The sequence below is a fragment of the Aspergillus fumigatus genome, chromosome 1, assembly GCF_000002655.1.
Source record: "Aspergillus fumigatus Af293 chromosome 1, whole genome shotgun sequence".
Classification (NCBI taxonomy): domain Eukaryota; kingdom Fungi; phylum Ascomycota; class Eurotiomycetes; order Eurotiales; family Aspergillaceae; genus Aspergillus; species Aspergillus fumigatus.
The window spans coordinates 4,413,256-4,432,668 of record NC_007194.1 but is presented as its reverse complement, the minus strand read 5'-3'; the positions used below and the strand labels follow the sequence as shown (position 1 = coordinate 4,432,668).

Genomic DNA, 19,413 nt, shown 5'->3' with positions numbered 1-19,413 from the left:
CATACGGGTCTTGTTGACCCGCCTCAACGAAGTTACGACATAGACATAGACGATAGATTGACGATTGCAAATGTCCATAGATATCATTTTAGTACTCAAACAAACTGCCGAATCAGAACTCCAACAGAAGCAACACTATCTGAGATCAAGGTGAGTATTTTCTGATGGTTGCACCGAACAATGTATGCGAAATGATTGAAGTATGCTTTGAATCACGTGCATCAGACGTATGACGACATAGCCACGAGGCACAAGATGCGTTTCGACAGCGGCGATCAGGAATATTGATGATTGAGCCATAGAAACAATAATCTTCATGCGATACCCCATCAACAACCAGATACTCACTTGAAATCAAATAGTATTCTCAAATCTGTGTATATCTTACATTCAAGCACACTGACCTCAGATCAAACGTCCATACTTTGGTATACCCTCCACCGTCTGCACATACATATTCACATCAGCCATACTAGCAAAAATGGTCATCGGCCTCCTGGCAATCACCGCAATCCCCACCGTCACCGGCGTGGCGATGGGAGTCAGCGAACAGCGCAAAGCCAACGAACGCAAAATGGACGCCAGACGGATGGCGCGATTCAACATCGACATCGAAACCTCCGGAGAAACGCAAGAAGAGGACGAGATACGTGGGAAGCGGATAGTCTTGAGGGATAACAAGGTACATATATTAGTTCAGAACCTAATCCCTTGAATTGAGGCGGCTAATGATGGAACTTCTGCAACAGGTCTATCTGGATGATCCCCTTCCTGCTAATCGCAAACACCCCTCTCACACGGCCGAATCGTTTTACATCGACTACCCCGAGCTGGAGGAGACAAAGCACTTGAAAAGAGGGCTGGGCCTCGTAACTACCATATCGGATAACCCCCCCATGCTGAATTGGATCTACGCGGATACAGAGACACATGAGCTGAAGTATGGGAATCGGACGCAGAGTGTGCAGCATGTAGTCGGGCCGTGGGATTGGGCGGACGAGGAGACGACTATCACGCTGGAAGGGAAGAGGGCTTTTATGGCTGTTCAGGAAGAGGATGGGAGTTGGGCTGTCTACTTTGACCGGGACGGTGATGAGTTGGAGTGGGTTCTCGAGGAGGAGGGTAAGTTGGATAATCCGTTTGCGCCGATAAAGCTTAAGAGGACGATGGTCCCGCAGGTTCCTCAGGCTGAGCAGAGTAATAAAAATGATAATTCGTGATGTGGATTGCTATCTCTGGGGAATCGTAACTTTTTATTTGTACAGTAACACATCATATATGAAGGGGCCGGCTGAAAACCTAGCCGTCGAGGCCATCCCAGCTCTCGTCGTCGCTACCAGGGTCCGTAGACTGCGTTTTGGACTTTCTGTTGCGGCTGGCTGCAATGAGGGCCTTCTTCTTGTTCTCCATCCGTCGATCATATCCGCTCTTGGTGCTGATCCTTGTCCTCCGGTGCTCCTTGTCATCTTTGACGCTCTTGAGGGTAGACTGTCGGGCCTTGACGCCATGTTTCTTCAGCTCCTTCTTGTCCTTCTTGCTCAAGTCCGGCAGTGCATCCAACAACCACTTCTGAATGGATTTCTCTCCGTCCTTGCCACGCAGCTTCTCGCTGACATCGATGATGTTGGCAATGCTCTTCACGTATGGGATATCTTCTTTGGTGTAGTAAGTCACTGCAATGCCACCCTCACGACCAGCCCGGCCAGTTCGCCCAACCCGGTGGACGTAGACCGCAGCCGAATTCGGAATGTCGTAATTGACGACTCCGTTGATGCCCCGGAAGTCCACGCCGCGCGCCAACAGATCCGTCGTCACGAGGATCCAGATTTCACCTTTGCGGAAGTTCTTCATGATCTCGGAGCGTTGACCGTCTGAAAGATCTGAGTGGAGGACTGCGATTCGTGAGGAGCCGCCGGCCTCGGCGGGAATATCATACCGCAGTTCAGAATGTAGGGCGATAGCTCTGGGGATGGTCTGGGTGAAAATCAGGAAGGGAGGGCGGAGGCGGACATCAGAAACCGAGGCCGCTGCTGGATGTAGTAGCTGTCGTAGACCCAGGAGTTTTCCCTGTTCCGTTGCGGCATAGACCAGCTTGTGCTCGATATTCGGGATGGCAGAGTCCTTCAACCCTACGACAAGACGAAGCAAGGGATATGACTTTGTTTGATCGTAGGCTTGTTTCCGCTCCTTGATCGTGCTTTTGGCGAGATCTTCAATGTTGGATCCCATGGTAGCTGACCACAGACTTGCTCGGAGCTCGGGGTGCGTGCAGGCGCGCCAAATGTCAAGGGTCTGCTCGCGGAAGAGCTCGTCTAGCAGGACATCTGCTTCGTCAAGCACAATATTCCTGACCAGAGGTAGAGTAGCCATAGGTTTGGTTCGGTTGGCTGAGAGCGCATTAACCAAAAGTAACGGCGTAGTGACGAGGATATCGCTTTTGGTAATAGGAGCTTTCCCTTTCTTTTTCCTTGTAGTGGATGGTTCGTCCTGTTCGGAATCCGAGCCTTCTTCGCTATCTTCGCTGTGACTGTTTTCATCGTCATCATCTTCGCGGTCCACCACTCGCATGCCCTTTTTCATTAGTGTAATCTTCACCCCAGTCCCATGGACCAACTTCCTTCCCTCGTTCACGATCTGACTTGCAAGCTCTTTTGTGGGTGCGACGATGACAGAGAAGATACCACGCTCTTTCTCTTGCTCATGGTGGTGGCGGACTATCTTGTTGATCACAGGAATCAGGAAAGACAGCGTCTTTCCACTTCCGGTTGGAGCAACAACCAATAAGTCTGGTTCAATGCTCTCAGCACTTTTTGAATTCCCGGAAGCTTTGAAACCCCCAAGCAGCAGTGGCAGAGTACCCAGCTGAACTTCCGTAGGCACGGTAAACCCTTGTTCGGCGATATTCTCGGCAAGCCGTCGAGAAATCTTGTACCGGGTGCGCAACTCCTTGAACGAAACAAGCGGCTGAGGATAAACTCTGCGAGCCTTTTTCTGCTCCTTTTTAGTGAGCGCCGGCGTAGACTCTTCCTGCTGCTTCGTTTTCTTCTTTTTCTTCTTCGGCTCCTCACTTTCAATACGCACAGGCTGGATTTCCTCCAAGTCACGCATATCCGTGACTTTGATTTTGTGCGCATTCAGCACAGTACGACACTGCACCTCATCCATCTCATCAACATCATCAGCATCGGACGTATCATCCCGGTGCTCTTGCTGCTCCTGCTGTTCCTTCGCCTGCTCCTTGGCCATCGAAGCACTAGACCGCCGAGCCTTACTCGAGCCGAAAAAGTTCAGCTCCGCATCATCATCATCATCCAACTCAGCTGCCTCCGGACCAGCTACTCTCTTCCTCTTCTTCCCATGGCTCGCTTCTTCCAGAACCTTGTCAGCCTCTGAGCTACGGAAGAGCTGCGGGTTCGCCGCCTTGCCCGTAGACGGGAGACGGGTCAAGCTCTGCGTTGATGATGGGGCGGCGCCACTCTTCAACTTGGTTGCCCTTGTCAGCAACTTAAAGGCGTCCATCTTCAATGCATAAGATGGTAAATGCTTATGCAGATAGGTCGATGTACGCGATCGCGCCTGGTCTGATTAAAGCTGTTCTTTGTTGCGATGGTTGTCGGGTTCTCCGTGAACAGAAAAAGTCCCGATGCAGAAATTCTTTCTCGCACGGACCAATCAGATGGCGAGGATGTGCTCGGTCTCCTTGATTTTTTTGAGCATCCACTAACAGCACCATAGAGGACTACAGCTGAGATATATGGATTCTTATTTTGATATAGTGTTGCAAAGATCGTATTTAGTTATAGAAATAGTAGTCTCTGGAGGTTGCACTTGCTCTTTACTGGTCAAGCAGTCCGGATTCTCTAAAAAGTCAGATATATGGGAAACCAGGCTGCAACGAAGGGTTACAGGGAGGGAATGAATCAAACAGCATTCTATGATAGGGAATCTGTCTATATCTTCAGATGGAAATCAATATGCTTGAAGCAAAGTCACTTCAGACATCAGCCAGTTGTCACAACCGACCTCTCCATAGCCAACAGCGCGACACCCACGGACATGGCATGGCACCGCCAACTTCAAATGTTTTACCTCAGACAACAGCTTGAATTCCATCGTCTATCATACAATAGTACAGAGCATAGGAGGAACAAAGACAAAGGGAAATAAACAGGACAGGTATGATTGATTGAAATTGTTCTAGTGGTGGTCGCCGTGATCGGCGTGGCCCCTGTAGCCGACAATGTTCATTCTACCGATCATCTCGCCGACGGTGAAGAAACCAATAACCTCGGCGGCGGTAACACCAGCGAAAGCAAGCTCCTTCTTGCTGGCATTGCGAACCCGAGAAATGACGTTCTGGAAAGAGAAGTTCTTGAGGGTGGCGGGGTTGCGAGCAGCGTTAACCAGAGGCTGGAAGTAGGCCTGGAAGGTAGCCAGGTTGCTAATATGGAAGTCAGCGGACTGCGTGTGCACCTGGTGTTTTGCACGGTGGTGAATGTGCTTACGGAGGAGTCATGTTCTGGCCACGGAATACCAGCTTAGCGAGTTCGAGGCCGACCTTCGAGTAATAGATCGTAGGGGGTATCAAAGCTATTGCATGAGCACAATGGTTAGCACTGAATGAGGGGATTTATCGAGCAGTATCAAGGGACGCTGTTCTTCGAGTGACGGATCGGAATGGTGACCAAATCAGTGATCAAGCACCCGCAAACAATTCACTCCATCATCCACCAATGAGGACAAAACATGGCAGGAAAGGAAACAAATCTGCATACAGTCGACAAAGGCAATGACCTTCCCGGTTCTTCCACCGACCTTCCTCAGAGCGCTACCGAGACCCTGAGCAGCGTTCGAGATCGCAGGACCAGCCGTCGAAGTGACACGGGAGAGACCCTCGGAGGCCTTCGAGACAGCAGAGGAGGCAGTCTGACTGGCCTTTGAGGCAGCCTCAGAAGTGTTGGAGGCATATCTGACCGCGGTTCTGCGAGTCAGGAACTGCGATTGCCGCAGCACGGCACGGGAAGCCGTGACGGGCATTGTGATGGCGACTGGAAGGGAAAGACGATAGAAAAAGAGAGACAACTTTTAAAGGTCACCAGCGAGGGACAAAGTAGTCCAATGGCGGGAGGTCAGTAGCCAGAAACACAGGATTGTCGCGCAATTGCAAGGACCGAAGACTGAGATTTGACGCTCGGGAACTTCAGGGAATGGAAAAGGCCGCCGCTTTGGGGGTCACGTGATGATGGTGCACTTTCAAGGTTTTGGCAACGTGACTTCCATTCATCCCTCCATCAAGCAACATCACCCATGGCATTCTTGTCATGGCACTCTGTCATGGAGGCCTAAAGGCTCTCATTGCTAAGTGATGTAAACATCTACGGACTGTCTTAATACTGAACAGTCTCGGGACATTGCGTCCAACTTAAATGGTTTCCTAATTACTGGTGTAAGATTCGCACGAACTCGAAGCTCTAGACTACTCTCCAGAACAACACGAGACACTTGCTGTGCAATTGAAATACAGTTGTGGGCTGAGTATCTGAAAGACGATACCCACACCCGATGAAGATGGCACCACAAGTGTAACGAAACATAGAATCTTCCAACTTATGGACTCAGGGATCTTCGAATGAATCACTGCTCTTCCCTAGCCTTGGACTCGCATAAGGGTTAGATATGTCAGGTCCATCTCGGTCGTTGTCAGCTCTCCGTGCACGGAATTATTCTACGAAGCTCTGCATTTGCAATTAACTTTCTTAAACCTGATATAGTCTCTGGCGATGAAGCAATGAGCTACGACCCGAGTTGTAATCACATTGCAATACTTGTTGGGTTCTTTTGAGGCTCGTACTGTCTAGGCCAGTCGGCTCCCCGATATAGGCGACTGACCCGAGTATTGGTCTATGGTTGAGCAAGATTATCCGCACGTCGTCACCATTGGTGCTACAACTGTTATAGGGATCGCTGGCACGACCAAAAGCTGTCTATTTATTAACAGGCGAGTCCGTTTTGAAGATTCTGTTAACATTCTGTTCCTTAGCCTCGACTGAATTGGAGTGTACCAATCACAAGTACAGCACAGCTGCATGAAACGTCATGCTATCGCTATGATAATCCACAAGCCTGCAAACGGATTCTCAGTTGGGATTGGGCAGTGGCGAAAGGGATCCCCCAACATCTATGTGAGAGGCGCGAGGGGTCCTCGGGCTAAAGTAGCAGACAGCCGATAAGATTTACATCTTCTGTCCGGCTTGGGGTGGACACAAGCAAGATAAGCTTCTTCTGGAAGATATAAAGTGTTTCGATGCGGTGATGTCAAAATCGGCTCAGTAGATTACGTCTACTCATGGTGACCAGCCCCTAGAATGGGTCTCTGGCTCGCCGAAAGACGTGTCGTTCACGATCCTCGAGAGGCTCAGTCTGTTGTGGCTTTCTAGCCTGGTGAGACAAACATCCTTGTACGTATCTTAGTTCATATTTTCAATGTTCTACTGGACGTTATCCATGAGAGTATCAGCGAATTGCTTCTGCAGGAGGGCGACGGATAGCCCTCAGTCTAACGAGGCAGGCAAAGGATTGCCTGGCTCCATTCTGGTCCAGACCTTGCGCATCAGCTTCGTGCGTGACTTCTCATTTATCGGTTTGCTTTATCCTGACTGGCCTCCTTTGGCATTCGAAAATGACAATCCACGTGTGATCACATCTCAATCCTTTCAAGTTCATTCCTGTCATGTGAGCGTCCGACTCTTTCATACTCCATAGCTTAGAGCAAGATATCGCCTTTTCGGCATGCTCCAGCGGCACAAAGAACATGAACCGTCGGAAAGTAGCCTGGCTCGGGAATGATATATATGATCTCGGTAAGAAACTGCCCGGCGCGGAAGATATTCTCCACCAAAGGATGACGAGCCCGCCGGAGAATTGCCACTCTGGGCGGAGTCGACACGACTGTTAGGTGGTCCAGGAATCGGATTTAGGACCAAGGTTTCGAGGTTCTGGTACGACCTTTGAATGTCATGAATCTGACAATTCTTTTCTTTTCTTTTCTTTTTTCTTTTTTTTTTTTTTTTTTCAGGTTCTGTAATTGTTAATATTCGCGGGTCAATGGACGCTTTGGGATCCACTTGGAGGCTAAAATAACCTTTGTATCTCAATTTAACCGAGTGCTATTGTAGTATTCGAGACTGGGGAGGTAAAACTGTTTCATAATTGAAGGCAGTACCCTGACTTAAAAATATTGAGTATCCATTTCTCGATACTGTTGCAAGACAAGCTCCGTTCTCCATCCATTGGACTAAGTCCTCAGTCATTGTATTGATCTACCATGCAGCAGTTGTCGCAGGGGAAGAGACACTCCGGAACCAGGTAGCTTATACTACACACTATCTACTGCATTCTGGACGCAAGAATCACGGACAATTCCTTTGCCCGTGGTGGTGTTTCAATTCTCCGACACCGTAGGGTCCATACTCCAAAACAGGCATATTTGGTAGTAGTAGCATAAAGAGGAGAGGACTATACTCCAACTGAAAATGGATCTTGAGCCTGGTTTCAACCAATGAAGAGTGTCCAGGTGCAAAACCCCCGCGGACTGCGGGACGAGTAGACACGATGAACAAAAGAAAGCCGGCTAAACAGACCATTCGTGGGTCTGCAGGTAGTGCGGTGTACATAGGTAAGTACCGACTACTACTAAGTTATGAACAACTGTGTTAGTACTTACTCCACACCAATCCAGTCCGTTCCATCCATCCCACTTTGTGTCCCGCAGGAGGTTGTATTACTCGGAGCTGACCTTCGATTCTGATTCAAGCTGGCCACCTATGGATCTTCGATAACCATAGTAATCATGGAGGATTATCATTCGGCCAGCGGTATCTGAATATCCATCATGAACTTTGTGTACTCTTTTCCTTAGAGGGGCAACCCGAGTATTAAAGCTTGTTGGTCCCCCTACTACCCTCCCCTCTGTCCCCTTCTTGCTCAACCTTTTCCCTCACACTCTATATATACCCTTAAACCTCTTCTCATTGGTTTGTCCAGTCCATCTACCACGAGTCGGATATCATGGCTACCGCAACCACAACTGTGCTCGAGAAGCCCAACATTGGTGTCTACACCAACCCCAAGCACGATCTGTGGATCGCAGAATCAACACCAACGTTGGAGGATGTCAAGAGCGGCAATGGACTGAAGCCTGGTGAAGTCACAATTGAGGTTCGCAGCACAGGTATTTGCGGGTATGTTCTTCGTATTCCTTGTGTGCGTCCGTTTGTCTCGTGTCGTACGGAGTAGCTGACCAAGGACCCTCGAAACTCACAGATCTGATGTACACTTCTGGCATGCAGGTTGCATTGGCCCAATGATCGTCGAGGGCGATCACATCCTGGGTCACGAGTCGGCTGGTCAAGTGATTGCGGTCGCTCCCGATGTCACCTCCCTCAAACCCGGCGATCGTGTTGCTATCGAGCCCAATATTCCTTGCCACGCTTGCGAGCCCTGTCTGACTGGACGCTACAACGGCTGCTTGAATGTTGCCTTCCTCTCCACACCTCCCGTTGACGGGCTGCTGCGACGCTATGTCAACCACCCCGCCGTCTGGTGCCACAAGATCGGCGACATGAGCTTCGAGGATGGCGCCCTGCTGGAACCCCTCAGTGTATCTCTTGCGGCCATTGAGCGCAGCGGACTCCGTCTGGGCGATCCCTGCTTGATTACCGGCGCTGGTCCTATTGGTCTGATCACTCTGCTCAGCGCGAAAGCTGCCGGTGCCACCCCGCTCGTCATTACGGATATTGACGAGGGACGTCTGCAGTTCGCCAAGTCTCTTGTCCCCGAAGTGCGCACCTACAAGGTTCAGTTCGGTCTGTCCGCCGAGGAGCAAGCCAACGCTATTATTAATGTGTTCAACGACGGCCAAGGATCCGGGCCGGATGCCTTGCGACCCCGCCTGGCGCTGGAATGCACAGGTGTCGAGAGCAGTGTGGCCTCCGCCATCTGGAGTGTCAAGTTCGGCGGCAAGGTCTTCGTCATCGGCGTCGGCAAGAACGAGATGACCATCCCGTTTATGCGCCTAAGCACACAAGAGATCGACCTGCAGTACCAGTACCGCTACTGCAACACCTGGCCTCGCGCCATCCGTTTGGTTCAGAACGGCGTGATCAACTTGAAGCGCCTGGTCACCCACCGATTCGCGCTCGAGGATGCCCTCAAGGCGTTCGAGACCGCTGCGAACCCCAAGACTGGAGCTATCAAGGTCCAGATCATGAGCTCGGAGGAAGATGTCAAAGCTGCTTCGGCTACTCAGTAGACCTGACTTGGACTTGTCCATACCGGTGGCGTTTACGGGATTGGAACCGTTTGGAGTTGTTTTTGCTGATTCATTTTTCGATGACACCGCGCATATCTGTCATGTTGTTTGCATTGCGATGATGACCATGCCATGTCCTGATGTTGATGATTGCTCTAAGTGCATTCAAGCTGAAATATAGACATTTCGGAACTTCTGTCAAAGATTGGTTGAGTGGCTGGTGGCTCTGATAGACTATGTCCTTTCTTTGATATGCGGTAATGAGGCAAGTTTAACAGCGAGGTAGCTCCTTTTTAAGTAACTAGACCATGTCGTGGCCTAGGCTGCCTGTGGGCCTAGAAGCTTTGGGTATAGGACATTGACTCTATGATACTTTGAAAATATTATGGAGACCCTATGACCGTTAATGGATGAATCCAGGAATCCTGTTCAGGCGACTTATTTGAGGTCTCTTGAAGACATGGGGAAACCGAGGATGCTTGTTGTTATTACTGGTCAGCGTCCCTGGATCTCTCTACATTAGGCAATATATATTGTTCTCTTCACAATTTCATTCTTGTACAATGAGGTCAATGTGAGTGAGTACATAGTGGGTACAAAACATCAAAAGCACATATTTGCCCTGCAGATCTTAGAATTATGGCTTTCCACTTTCAAAATAGAACATGTACATGCCACATGAGTAGACAAGATAAAAATCCAGAGCGATGATGGGATCTATAGTGACCAAGTTGCACTCATCGTACGCTACTTGGATTCTCATTGCAGTATCATGATCCCCTCATTTCTCCTGACAGAAATTCTTCGTATGGAATTGGATGCGAGCTTTGAGTGACTTGAATACGACCTCTGACGAAACCGTGCCATCACTAAGGTAAGGAGTACTACCCTGCAAGTGTGAGGACCGCGGCCTCGACCTGCCATATTACAGCCAGCTCAGGCTTCACAGACTTCTCAGCGGGGAAACAAGCGGGGAAAGCTCCTCTTGGCAATCTGGTGATTTGCTGCTCTGCACCAGTCAGCATGCTGTATAAATGCTTGGCAGAGACGATGATTTCGATGTCGGGCCGGCATCGATGGCTTTGGCTTCCAAGTGAGCTCCCTAATCTGCCCAGATTGAGATCACACAACCTCATGTACTTCAAGCCAACATCTCTGATGTTGCTAACACAACGAAGCATGATCATGTCTCAAATCAAGGCAGGGTGCTCCTAATAAGAATATCTGACTCAGTGCATGATCCCTGCAACACTACGCCAATAGAGCGCATTCTCTAGTGCATAATATTTGTTGATGCAGTTCCCATTCCAGGACAGGATCAGCATCATCCGCACCAAAAACGGACTGATTGGATCCCCGATATTTGGCCGACTGACCAGGACCCTGCAAACGAAATAATGCACTTGACCTCGTTTTTAAGGATGCAACTGAGCAAAACCAGTCTAGTTTTCTTCTTCGGAGCTCTCCTGCCTAGGCCGAGACGGCCAATTGCCGGGTACTTGTAGACATCGGCCCAGACGTAATCTCCGCGCAGTCGTTCCGCGTCCTTGGATCTGGTTGATCTGATGCGCCTGGTGTTGTCATACAGCCAGACGAACGCCTGCGCCACTGGCCGTGCTCCGGGAAAGTGTTGGATGCATCCGACAGAATGTTCTGCCGCTCAGGCGCACGTCAAACGCATATAAACCCTGGTGTCCCTCGCTTTCGATTCACTTCATCTCCCAGTACCGATCTCAAGTCTCCAGTCTCAACATGTTGAGATCGCTGCTACTTCTTGCGCCCCTTGTGGGCGCTGCCGTGATCGGCGCCAGGGACCACAGCCAGGAGTGTCCTGGTTACAAGGCCACCAATATTAGAGAGGGTCGCGATTCCTTAACGGCGGATTTGACCTTGGCCGGTAAACCGTGCAACACTTACGGCACCGACTTGAAGAATCTGAAACTCCTTGTTGAGTACCAGACCGGTACGTTTTCAGCGTTAAACGGCTATGATTGTAGCTTACTTCTTTCTAGATAAACGCCTCCATGTTAAGATCTATGACGCCGATGAGGAGGTTTACCAAGTCCCCGAGTCGGTTCTCCCTCGCGTGGATGGCAAAGGTGGATCGAGCAAGAAGTCGGCGCTCAAGTTCGACTATCAGGCGAATCCGTTCTCTTTCAAGGTCAAGAGAGGCGGCGAGGTGCTCTTCGACACCTCCGGTTCGAATCTGATCTTCCAGTCGCAGTACCTGAGCCTCCGCACCTGGTTGCCCGAGGATCCTAATCTCTACGGTCTTGGCGAGCACACTGATTCTCTTCGTCTGGAGACCACCAACTACACGCGTACTCTGTGGAACCGTGACGCGTATGCTATTCCTGAGAAGACCAACCTGTACGGCACTCATCCCGTGTACTATGACCACCGTGGCCAACACGGCACCCACGGTGTCTTCTTGCTGAACTCCAACGGCATGGACATTAAGATCGACAAGACCAAGGATGGCAAGCAGTACTTAGAGTACAACACTCTGGGAGGTGTCTTTGACTTTTACTTCTTTACCGGTGCCACCCCCAAGGATGCCAGCATCGAGTATGCGAAAGTCGTCGGTCTTCCCGCTATGCAGTCCTACTGGACGTTCGGTGTACGTTTCCCTGATTCGATCTGCGGTCCTTCCGGCTAACTCTTGTCGTCTAGTTCCACCAATGCAGATACGGCTATCGTGATGTCTTTGAGGTCGCCGAGGTTGTCTACAACTACAGCCAGGCGAAGATTCCACTGGAGACCATGTGGACCGACATTGACTACATGGACAGACGTCGGGTGTTCACTCTTGACCCGGAGCGATTCCCGCTCGAGAAGATGCGTGAGTTGGTGTCATATCTTCACAACCACAACCAACACTACATCGTCATGGTTGACCCGGCCGTCAGCGTGAGCGGTAAGTTTACCTTTCCAAGTATGGAGGGGGTGGGTGCATATTGACAAATGATCAGACAACGTTGGCTACAATGATGGCATGGAGCAGGGCATCTTCCTGCAGACTCAAAACGGTAGCCTCTACAAGGGTAAGCCTTACCTAAAAGTACTAATGACACCCAGAATATTGACCCTATACAGGTGCCGTCTGGCCTGGTGTGACTGCGTATCCTGACTGGTTCCACCCTGACATCCAAAAGTACTGGAACGACCAGTTTGCCAAATTCTTCGACCCCAAGACCGGCGTCGACATCGACGGTCTGTGGATCGATATGAACGAGGCCGCCAACTTCTGCCCTTACCCTTGCAGTGATCCCGAGGGCTACGCTAGGGATAACGACCTGCCTCCCGCCGCTCCCCCCGTTCGGCCCAGCAACCCGCGCCCGTTGCCCGGATTCCCTGGTGATTTCCAGCCCTCATCCTCGTCGAAGCGCTCCACCAAGGGATCTAAAGTTGGACTGCCTAATCGTGACCTGATCAACCCTCCGTACATGATCCGTAATGAAGCTGGCTCGCTCAGCAACAAGACCATCAACACCGATATCATTCATGCTGGTGAGGGATATGCCGAGTATGACACTCACAACCTTTATGGTACCAGTAAGTAGGCATCCCTCTGAATGACGGGGACAGTCTAACATTCAAAGTGATGAGTTCCGCTTCTCGCAATGCCATGCAACACCGCCGCCCTGGGGTGCGGCCATTGGTCATCACTCGCAGCACGTATGCTGGTGCTGGCGCCCACGTTGGACACTGGTCGGTGTGCATCCATCTAGTACCTGCGAACTCTTATACTGACACTTGACAGGCTCGGTGACAACATCTCCGAGTGGAGCAAGTACCGCATCTCCATCTCGCAGATGCTTGCGTTTGCCTCGATGTTCCAGGTGCCTATGATCGGATCAGACGTCTGCGGGTTCGGCGGCAACACCACCGAGGAGCTCTGCGCTCGCTGGGCGCGTCTCGGAGCCTTCTACACCTTCTTCCGCAACCACAATGAAATCACCGGTATCCCGCAGGAGTTCTACCGCTGGCCCACCGTTGCCGAGTCCGCTCGCAAGGCCATCGACATCCGCTACAGGCTGCTTGACTACATCTACACAGCCTTCCACCGGCAGACCCAGACCGGCGAGCCCTTCCTGCAGCCCATGTTCTACCTCTATCCCAAGGACAAGAACACCTTCAGCAACCAGCTGCAGTTCTTCTACGGTGACGCCATCCTGGTCAGCCCTGTCACCGACGGGAGCCAGACTTCAGTTGACGCATACTTCCCCGATGATATCTTCTACGATTGGCACACGGGCGCCGCCCTACGCGGCCGCGGAGCCAACGTCACCCTCAGCAACATCGACGTGACTGAGATCCCCATCCACATCCGCGGCGGCAGCATCATCCCCGTCCGGTCCGAGTCCGCCATGACCACCACCGAGCTGCGCAAGAAGGGCTTCGAGCTCATCATCGCCCCAGGGCTTGATGGGACTGCCTCGGGCAGTTTGTATCTCGACGACGGCGACTCCATCGAGCCGCGCGCGACCCTCGAGCTGGAGTTCACGTACCGCAAGGGCCATCTCCAGGTGAAGGGCAAGTTCGGTTTCCGCACGGAGGTCAAGATCAACGCCGTCACCCTGCTTGGCCAGTCTGCGCCTGCCTCCAAGTCTGCAGACGTGGCCTCCCTTGACTCTGGCCGCCAGGCAGTGACCATCAAGACGAGCCTGGATCTGACTGGTCCTTCCGAGATTGACCTCAGCTAGTGTACAGACAGTCTGCCTCATCTTTTGTACATATTGTATCCAGCCTAGTGCAAGGGATAATAAACTAGTCCATATCATGTCTTGTACATAATCCATGTCGCAGCAACACGCAGAGTCTTACAGCTTAGCAAACCACGTCCAACATGATTCACTCCAGAAAGGAGAACGCAGATCATTTAATATACCCCTGCATGAGTGACGATGATCCATACTTCACCCACGGGGCCACATACCACGCCATCTCAAACAATGCAAGGGACCGCCGCAACGACGCGTCCGCACCTGCGTACATCCATCCCTAGACCCGTGAGTGTAGTGCCACTCCTCTTATGTATTTCTACCGAACCAGAACCCTCATCAGCTAGCCTCTTATCGAGCCATCCCATCTTCATCAAAATCACTTACAACTAACAACCACAACCACAACAGACACGACACGACACGACACGACACGACACGACAGGGGAAAAAAACCTACAAAATGAAACTCCAACTAAACCCAACCACCCTCCTCCTCGCCACCCTGGCCCTAACCTCGCAGCTCGCCCGCGCAGACCTAAGCTACTACTGCGAAATGGCCAAAGACGGCACCAACATGATCCAGAAGGCCTATTGCTGCGATGATCTGGTGCCTGCGCGCTACGCCGAGAGGTTCTTGCAGGGGGAGAAGTGTACGCCCCTCATCCTTGGTTCTTGTTCTTGTTGCATACTGCGATGACTGATGTGATGGGATGTGTGTAGGTACGCTTGCGGATCCGAAGACGGTGGGGGATAAGTGTCCCAATGATGGGACGGTGCCGGTTTGTTGTTATACGATTGTAAGTTCCTCTGGCAGTCTCCTGAGGGGAGTGGGGGAAAAGAAGGCTGGCTAATGGGGGATGATGATAGGAGCGGATGTTTATTTGTACTTCGAATGGGTATATTCAGGATCTGTAGGATGAATGGGGAGTGTATATGGTATATGGTATATGGTGTACGGGAGAGGGATATGATGTGAATTGACTGGATATGGATAAGGATATGGATATGGGTATGGATTGTTTATTGTGCTGGCTATGATCACTAGGAAACCTCGACAACGGGAGAATACCTCACAATTGTTAGCTTATAGAATCTGGTGTCTGATCTGTACTGTCACCACCATGCAATGCAATATGATCGGTCATTAGCGACATAGTATAACCATTTATTCGTCATCAAAATGGCGACCAAGCTGGAGTACGGAGTACTCCGTAAACATTGATTATGTGGAGATGCGGAAATCCCCCATCCCCATCCATCTGCCGGCATCTCGGCAAATCTTTCCACAACAATTAATTGATCAAGCACAGGAGACTACTCGGAGTAACCCACACACCGGCTGAGCGGCTCACCGGACTCTGTCCGAGATTTTGACGGTCTCTTTCCGTGCATGTGATGGGCGAAAATAGAAACTGCAATCACATTAGGTCGTAAGTCGTAAGTCGTATCGCGCTAGCCATGCACACCCAACAACTCCTCCGCGTTCGACTTGAACACCCGCTCGGTTAGGCCAGTCTCACTGGCACATAACTGCAGGCACAACTCGGTAAACGGGCGAACGTCAACCCCATGAAACCGCGTATGCGGCCAGTCTGTCGCGTAGATTACCCGCCTTGGAGCCCTGCGTAAAAGTTCCTGCGTGATGGCCCCAAGATCACGCAGTTGCTTGTCCTTGCTGAGTCGGTACGGAGCCGAGATTTTGACGTAGGTCTGCCCCGCTTCAAGGAGTGAGATAAGTGCCGAAAAGCCCGGGAGGGTGTATGGGTTGAATTGACCATTGGTGACGATCGGGGGTGGAGGGAGTTGAGGGGACCCAAAGTGGTCGATGCAGATTTTGACTCCAAGGGACGGAACGATCCGCTCGAGCATGGGCATCATGTGCAGAGGCAAGTAAAGCTGGATCATCCAGCCCAAAGTACGGATAAGCTCTGCGTGTTGCGAGAGGGTTTCGACTAGCTCGGCCTCGGAGAGGACTTTCCCTACCGATTTCAGGTTTACTCGCACGCCCCGCACGCCGAGTGTATGCCATGCGGAGAGAGTCGTGGGACAGGTCGTCACCGGGTCGATGACCACCACCCCTCGCCCGTGAGACGGCCCGATGCGTTCCAGGGCTTCGAGGAGGCATGAGTTGTCGGTACCGTAGATGGATGGTTGGACGAGAACGATGTTCTCCATTCCCAAGGTAGATTCAAAGGCGAGCGCCTCCTCGAGGGTGTGAGAGGAGGGTATGTACGCTGCGCCTGGGGACACCGGGTACCGACTCGGTTCCACGACGTGCATGTGGCTATCCCATGATCCTGGGGGAATCCGGTGCTTGAGGGGGATGGGATGTGTAAATTGGTCCTCTTTGATGATTGGCTCGGCCTTCCTGGCAGCCAGGTAGATCGAGGCTCGGGTTGAGCTGTGCACAAGGCATGGCTTAGGCTGGAGGGGAGTGAGTATGGTTGACGTGATCGGACGTCAGGTACTCCAGCAGGGAGATGCTGACGAGTGCTAACTTACAAGTGTTAATTGTCGAGATTTCCAGACTGCTCGTCTCAGCAGATCAATGTGTAAGACTGTCATTGCAGCAACCAGCCTCGAGAAACCACGTAGAGTACCACCTCAGCAAGGAATGTGGCTAGAACCATGAACCTGAAAACAGTCCCACTCCAGTTTGCTTTACCAGAGATGCATGGCTATTAGAGAGACAGAAGGGAAGGGGAACAGAAAGAACTCAAAAGGAGAAAGGCACACGATTCTCGCGTCAGTGTTTGTGACAGACACATGGAGCGGAAGGTGTCCGTGTCTGTGAATCAACGACTCAGCGACTGCGTATCGCATTCCTCGGACCCTTCTATTGACCCATGATCCGTCGCCCATCCGACCATTTCATTCAGGACAAATCCGGTGTAGCGGAGACTAGAGTGGATTGCCAGCGGATCCATCCGCCAGATCTGCCAGCCTGGCAAGGCCCAACCACTAACCACTATGCCATTGGGGGGGGTTTTCCGAAGGCTGATGAGAAGACTCCCCTCTGCATCAATCAGTTCTGCTGATGCCATACATCACACAGACGTACGGAGTACTATCCTCTGAATTATGATGCTGTCTGGCTGTGCAAGGGATACGTTCGTAAAACAACCGTCGGAAGTCTGCCGAGACCGAGACGAGACGAGAGCCGTGTCATGTGCTTTTCCGCCCCCATGCAAATTTATCCCAAGTTCCAGCGGAAGATACCGATCTCAATCTTCCAGAACGAGGCCTTGGTGGGTAATCCATTATCTGATTGCCCAAATCACACCAATCAATTGGTGAATTCCATCAAGGCTATCCTCGCGAGCTTGAATTAGTGGTACTTGCTCCGGTAGCCCTTCCCCGCATGTCATCGAACGTTTCGTCGCCATCATGAGGCTGGCGATTGACTGGTCTCGGTGGACCACCACTCCTTATTACGCCATCGTCATTCTGATTATTGCCTGCGGGAGTATCCCGAAAGGTATGTGCGTCTTTATTCCTCCACCAATTCGTGTGCTGACCATGGATGTTGTGTCCATCGGTAGGTTACGATGAAGGTGGCTTTAGCGCCAGTGTCAACCTGAAATCGTTTGTGAGCGATTTCCATCTCGCAGCTTCTGAATGGACGAATAACAAGACCGAGCTGGCCAACCGCAGAGCCAACATCACCTCGTTCAACGTTTTGGGTGCTGCGTTGGGCGCCTTGCTCGCATTGGACTTGAACGATCGTCTGGGCCGCCTGCGCTCGTGGCGATTAGCTTGTCTGATTTGGGCGGCCGGTCTCTTCGTTCAGATTTTCTCTTCTGGTATATATGGTCTGATTCTCGCGGCGAGACTTTGCAGTGGACTAGGGGCGGGAATTCTCACCGTTACCACGCCGTTGTACTTATCCGAAATCGGTATGGGTTGCCTGATTTGGACTCAATTGGCGGACACTAAATGTTGACATTCGCTTAGCCCCCGCAAGAACTAGAGGCTTGGTGGTCAGTATCTACATGGTTATATTGTTGACCGTGTTGGCATTGGGTCGGTCATCCTTTCCAAATGTTCGTCTGACTGAACTGACATTGTCAAAGGTTTCTTCATCAATTATGCCGCCAGTCTGCATATGGCCCCAACTCGGACTCAGTACCGTCTCGTGCAGTCCATTCCACTAATCCCAGTTGGGATTGCGTTCTTTGCGTCCGTGATTGCACCCGAAACGCCTCGCTACTTGGTCTCCAAGCACCGGCATGATGAAGGACGATCCGTCCTCGCTCGTCTGCGCGGCAGACAAGTCTCCGACCCAGCGATCGAAGACGAATTTAAAAGCATCGATGCGCAAGTGCGCACCAAGGCGATGGACCTGGCGTCCGTGACCCACTGGGAAGCCTTCAAAGAGACCCAACTCAACCCCAACTACCGGCAGCGATTCTGGTTGCTGATCGCCATGCAAACCATCTCCCAGTGGACTGGCGGCAACGGCATCACCTACTACGTCGCCACCATCTTCCAGTACGCCGGAATCGACGGCAACGCGCGCTCGCTCGTCTCCTCAGGCGCCTATGGGATCGTCAAGCTGGTCTTCACCATGGCCTTCACCTGGGGTCTGATCGACTATCTCGGCCGCCGGCGGTGCGCCCTCGCCGGCCTCAGCCTCCAGCTCGCCGCCCACATCTACATGGGCGCGTACATGGGCCTGCAGCCGGGGTCGAGCACCAACCGCTCCGCCTCCAACGCCGCCATCGCCTCTGTCTTCATCTACGCCGTCGGCTGGTCCATCGGCCTCTGCACCATCCCCTACCTCTATGGCGCGGAGATCTTCCCCACGCGCATCCGCAACGTCAGCTACGCGATCAGCATGTCGCTGCACTGGTTCTTCCAGTTTGCTGTCGTCCGCGTCACTCCGAACATGTTCGTCGCGCTCGATGTGTGGGGCGCCTACGTCTTTTGGGCGATCATTTGCTTCTCTGGGCTCGTCATCTTGGGCATCTGGATGCCTGAGACGAAGGGCGTGCCCATTGAGCGGATGGGTGATCTCTTCGAGGGACCGTGGTACTTGCGCTGGCGAGCGAAGCCAAGACCCATCAGTTCCTTTTCACCTTCTCCGGCTGGGATGAACGCGGGCGATCCTCCTGGTGAGAAGAGGCCCGGCTGGGCAAATGCATCTGTCTGAGCTACTATCCTCAGGCGTTGAGTTTCCTGGTATCCTAGGGGCTGGTGTGTATATATCGTCTCTGTGCACAATGTTTTATGTCCACTATTTGACTGTATATACATGTCAAGAATGCATGGCATCTATTCATAGAGTCTACCACTTCCAATTGAATCTACTATGACGAACAGTAACAACTTCCTGGATATCGCCTAGATCGCAATCAAAAGTACACGCAATCCAGG

General features: G+C 51.7%; 8 protein-coding genes across 8 annotated transcripts; 4 read left to right on the top strand and 4 right to left on the bottom strand.

The window, feature by feature from the left end:
- Positions 1–269: 269 nt before the first annotated feature.
- On the top strand, positions 270–1,220 carry AFUA_1G16300 (uncharacterized protein; the record flags this gene model as incomplete). Its single annotated transcript, XM_747903.2, has 2 exons — positions 270–682; positions 750–1,220. Exons 1-2 carry the CDS (start codon positions 482–484, stop codon positions 1,218–1,220), a joined length of 672 nt encoding a protein of 223 aa, XP_752996.1. The 5' UTR covers positions 270–481.
- A 79-nt stretch (positions 1,221–1,299) lies between these two features.
- Positions 1,300–3,519, bottom strand: rok1 (RNA-dependent ATPase ROK1; the record flags this gene model as incomplete). Its single annotated transcript, XM_747902.1, has 1 exon — positions 1,300–3,519. The coding sequence occupies one exon, from the start codon at positions 3,517–3,519 to the stop codon at positions 1,300–1,302; it is 2,220 nt and encodes a 739-aa protein (XP_752995.1).
- A 188-nt stretch (positions 3,520–3,707) lies between these two features.
- On the bottom strand, positions 3,708–7,072 carry AFUA_1G16280 (F1F0 ATP synthase subunit g). The gene is made up of 3 exons (XM_747901.2): positions 4,776–7,072; positions 4,506–4,590; positions 3,708–4,441 (listed from the first exon to the last, which is right to left on the bottom strand). The coding sequence occupies exons 1-3, from the start codon at positions 5,035–5,037 to the stop codon at positions 4,198–4,200; spliced, it is 591 nt and encodes a 196-aa protein (XP_752994.1). The 5' UTR covers positions 5,038–7,072; the 3' UTR covers positions 3,708–4,197.
- Positions 7,073–7,727: 655 nt separating this feature from the next.
- Positions 7,728–9,674, top strand: AFUA_1G16270 (NAD(P)-dependent alcohol dehydrogenase). Its single transcript, XM_747900.2, has 3 exons — positions 7,728–7,943; positions 8,044–8,240; positions 8,323–9,674. Exons 2-3 carry the CDS (start codon positions 8,068–8,070, stop codon positions 9,308–9,310), a joined length of 1,161 nt encoding a protein of 386 aa, XP_752993.1. The 5' UTR covers positions 7,728–7,943; positions 8,044–8,067; the 3' UTR covers positions 9,311–9,674.
- Positions 9,675–10,194: 520 nt separating this feature from the next.
- On the bottom strand, positions 10,195–10,446 carry AFUA_1G16260 (uncharacterized protein; the record flags this gene model as incomplete). The annotated part of the gene is made up of 1 exon (XM_747899.1): positions 10,195–10,446. One exon carries the CDS (start codon positions 10,444–10,446, stop codon positions 10,195–10,197), a length of 252 nt encoding a protein of 83 aa, XP_752992.1.
- A 616-nt stretch (positions 10,447–11,062) lies between these two features.
- On the top strand, positions 11,063–14,607 carry agdC (putative alpha-glucosidase; the record flags this gene model as incomplete). The annotated part of the gene is made up of 7 exons (XM_747898.2): positions 11,063–11,273; positions 11,323–11,930; positions 11,984–12,227; positions 12,283–12,354; positions 12,407–12,865; positions 12,913–13,021; positions 13,074–14,607. The coding sequence occupies 7 exons, from the start codon at positions 11,063–11,065 to the stop codon at positions 14,014–14,016; spliced, it is 2,646 nt and encodes an 881-aa protein (XP_752991.1). The 3' UTR covers positions 14,017–14,607.
- Positions 14,608–15,489: 882 nt separating this feature from the next.
- AFUA_1G16240 (putative TIM barrel metal-dependent hydrolase) lies at positions 15,490–16,602 on the bottom strand (the record flags this gene model as incomplete). Its single annotated transcript, XM_747897.2, has 2 exons — positions 15,490–16,461; positions 16,540–16,602. 2 exons carry the CDS (start codon positions 16,600–16,602, stop codon positions 15,490–15,492), a joined length of 1,035 nt encoding a protein of 344 aa, XP_752990.2.
- Positions 16,603–17,424: 822 nt separating this feature from the next.
- On the top strand, positions 17,425–19,189 carry AFUA_1G16230 (uncharacterized protein; the record flags this gene model as incomplete). Its single annotated transcript, XM_077803993.1, has 4 exons — positions 17,425–17,515; positions 17,580–17,933; positions 17,992–18,060; positions 18,111–19,189. The coding sequence occupies 4 exons, from the start codon at positions 17,425–17,427 to the stop codon at positions 19,187–19,189; spliced, it is 1,593 nt and encodes a 530-aa protein (XP_077660161.1).
- Between the last annotated feature and the right edge of the window lie 224 nt (positions 19,190–19,413).

What these genes read in the sequence shown, in the direction of transcription:
- AFUA_1G16280 (XM_747901.2), bottom strand. Translation starts at nt 5,037, where the DNA reads ATGCCCGTCACGGCTTCCCGTGCCGTGCTGCGGCAATCGCAGTTCCTG. An exon ending in GGTCATTGCCTTTGTCGACT is followed by an intron (nt 4,591 to 4,775) that starts GTATGCAGATTT and finishes CTCATGCAATAG; the next exon opens with CTTTGATACCCCCTACGATC. An exon ending in GGCCAGAACATGACTCCTCC is followed by an intron (nt 4,442 to 4,505) that starts GTAAGCACATTC and finishes CTTCCATATTAG; the next exon opens with CAACCTGGCTACCTTCCAGG.
- AFUA_1G16270 (XM_747900.2), top strand. Translation starts at nt 8,068, where the DNA reads ATGGCTACCGCAACCACAACTGTGCTCGAGAAGCCCAACATTGGTGTC. An exon ending in CGCAGCACAGGTATTTGCGG is followed by an intron (nt 8,241 to 8,322) that starts GTATGTTCTTCG and finishes CGAAACTCACAG; the next exon opens with ATCTGATGTACACTTCTGGC.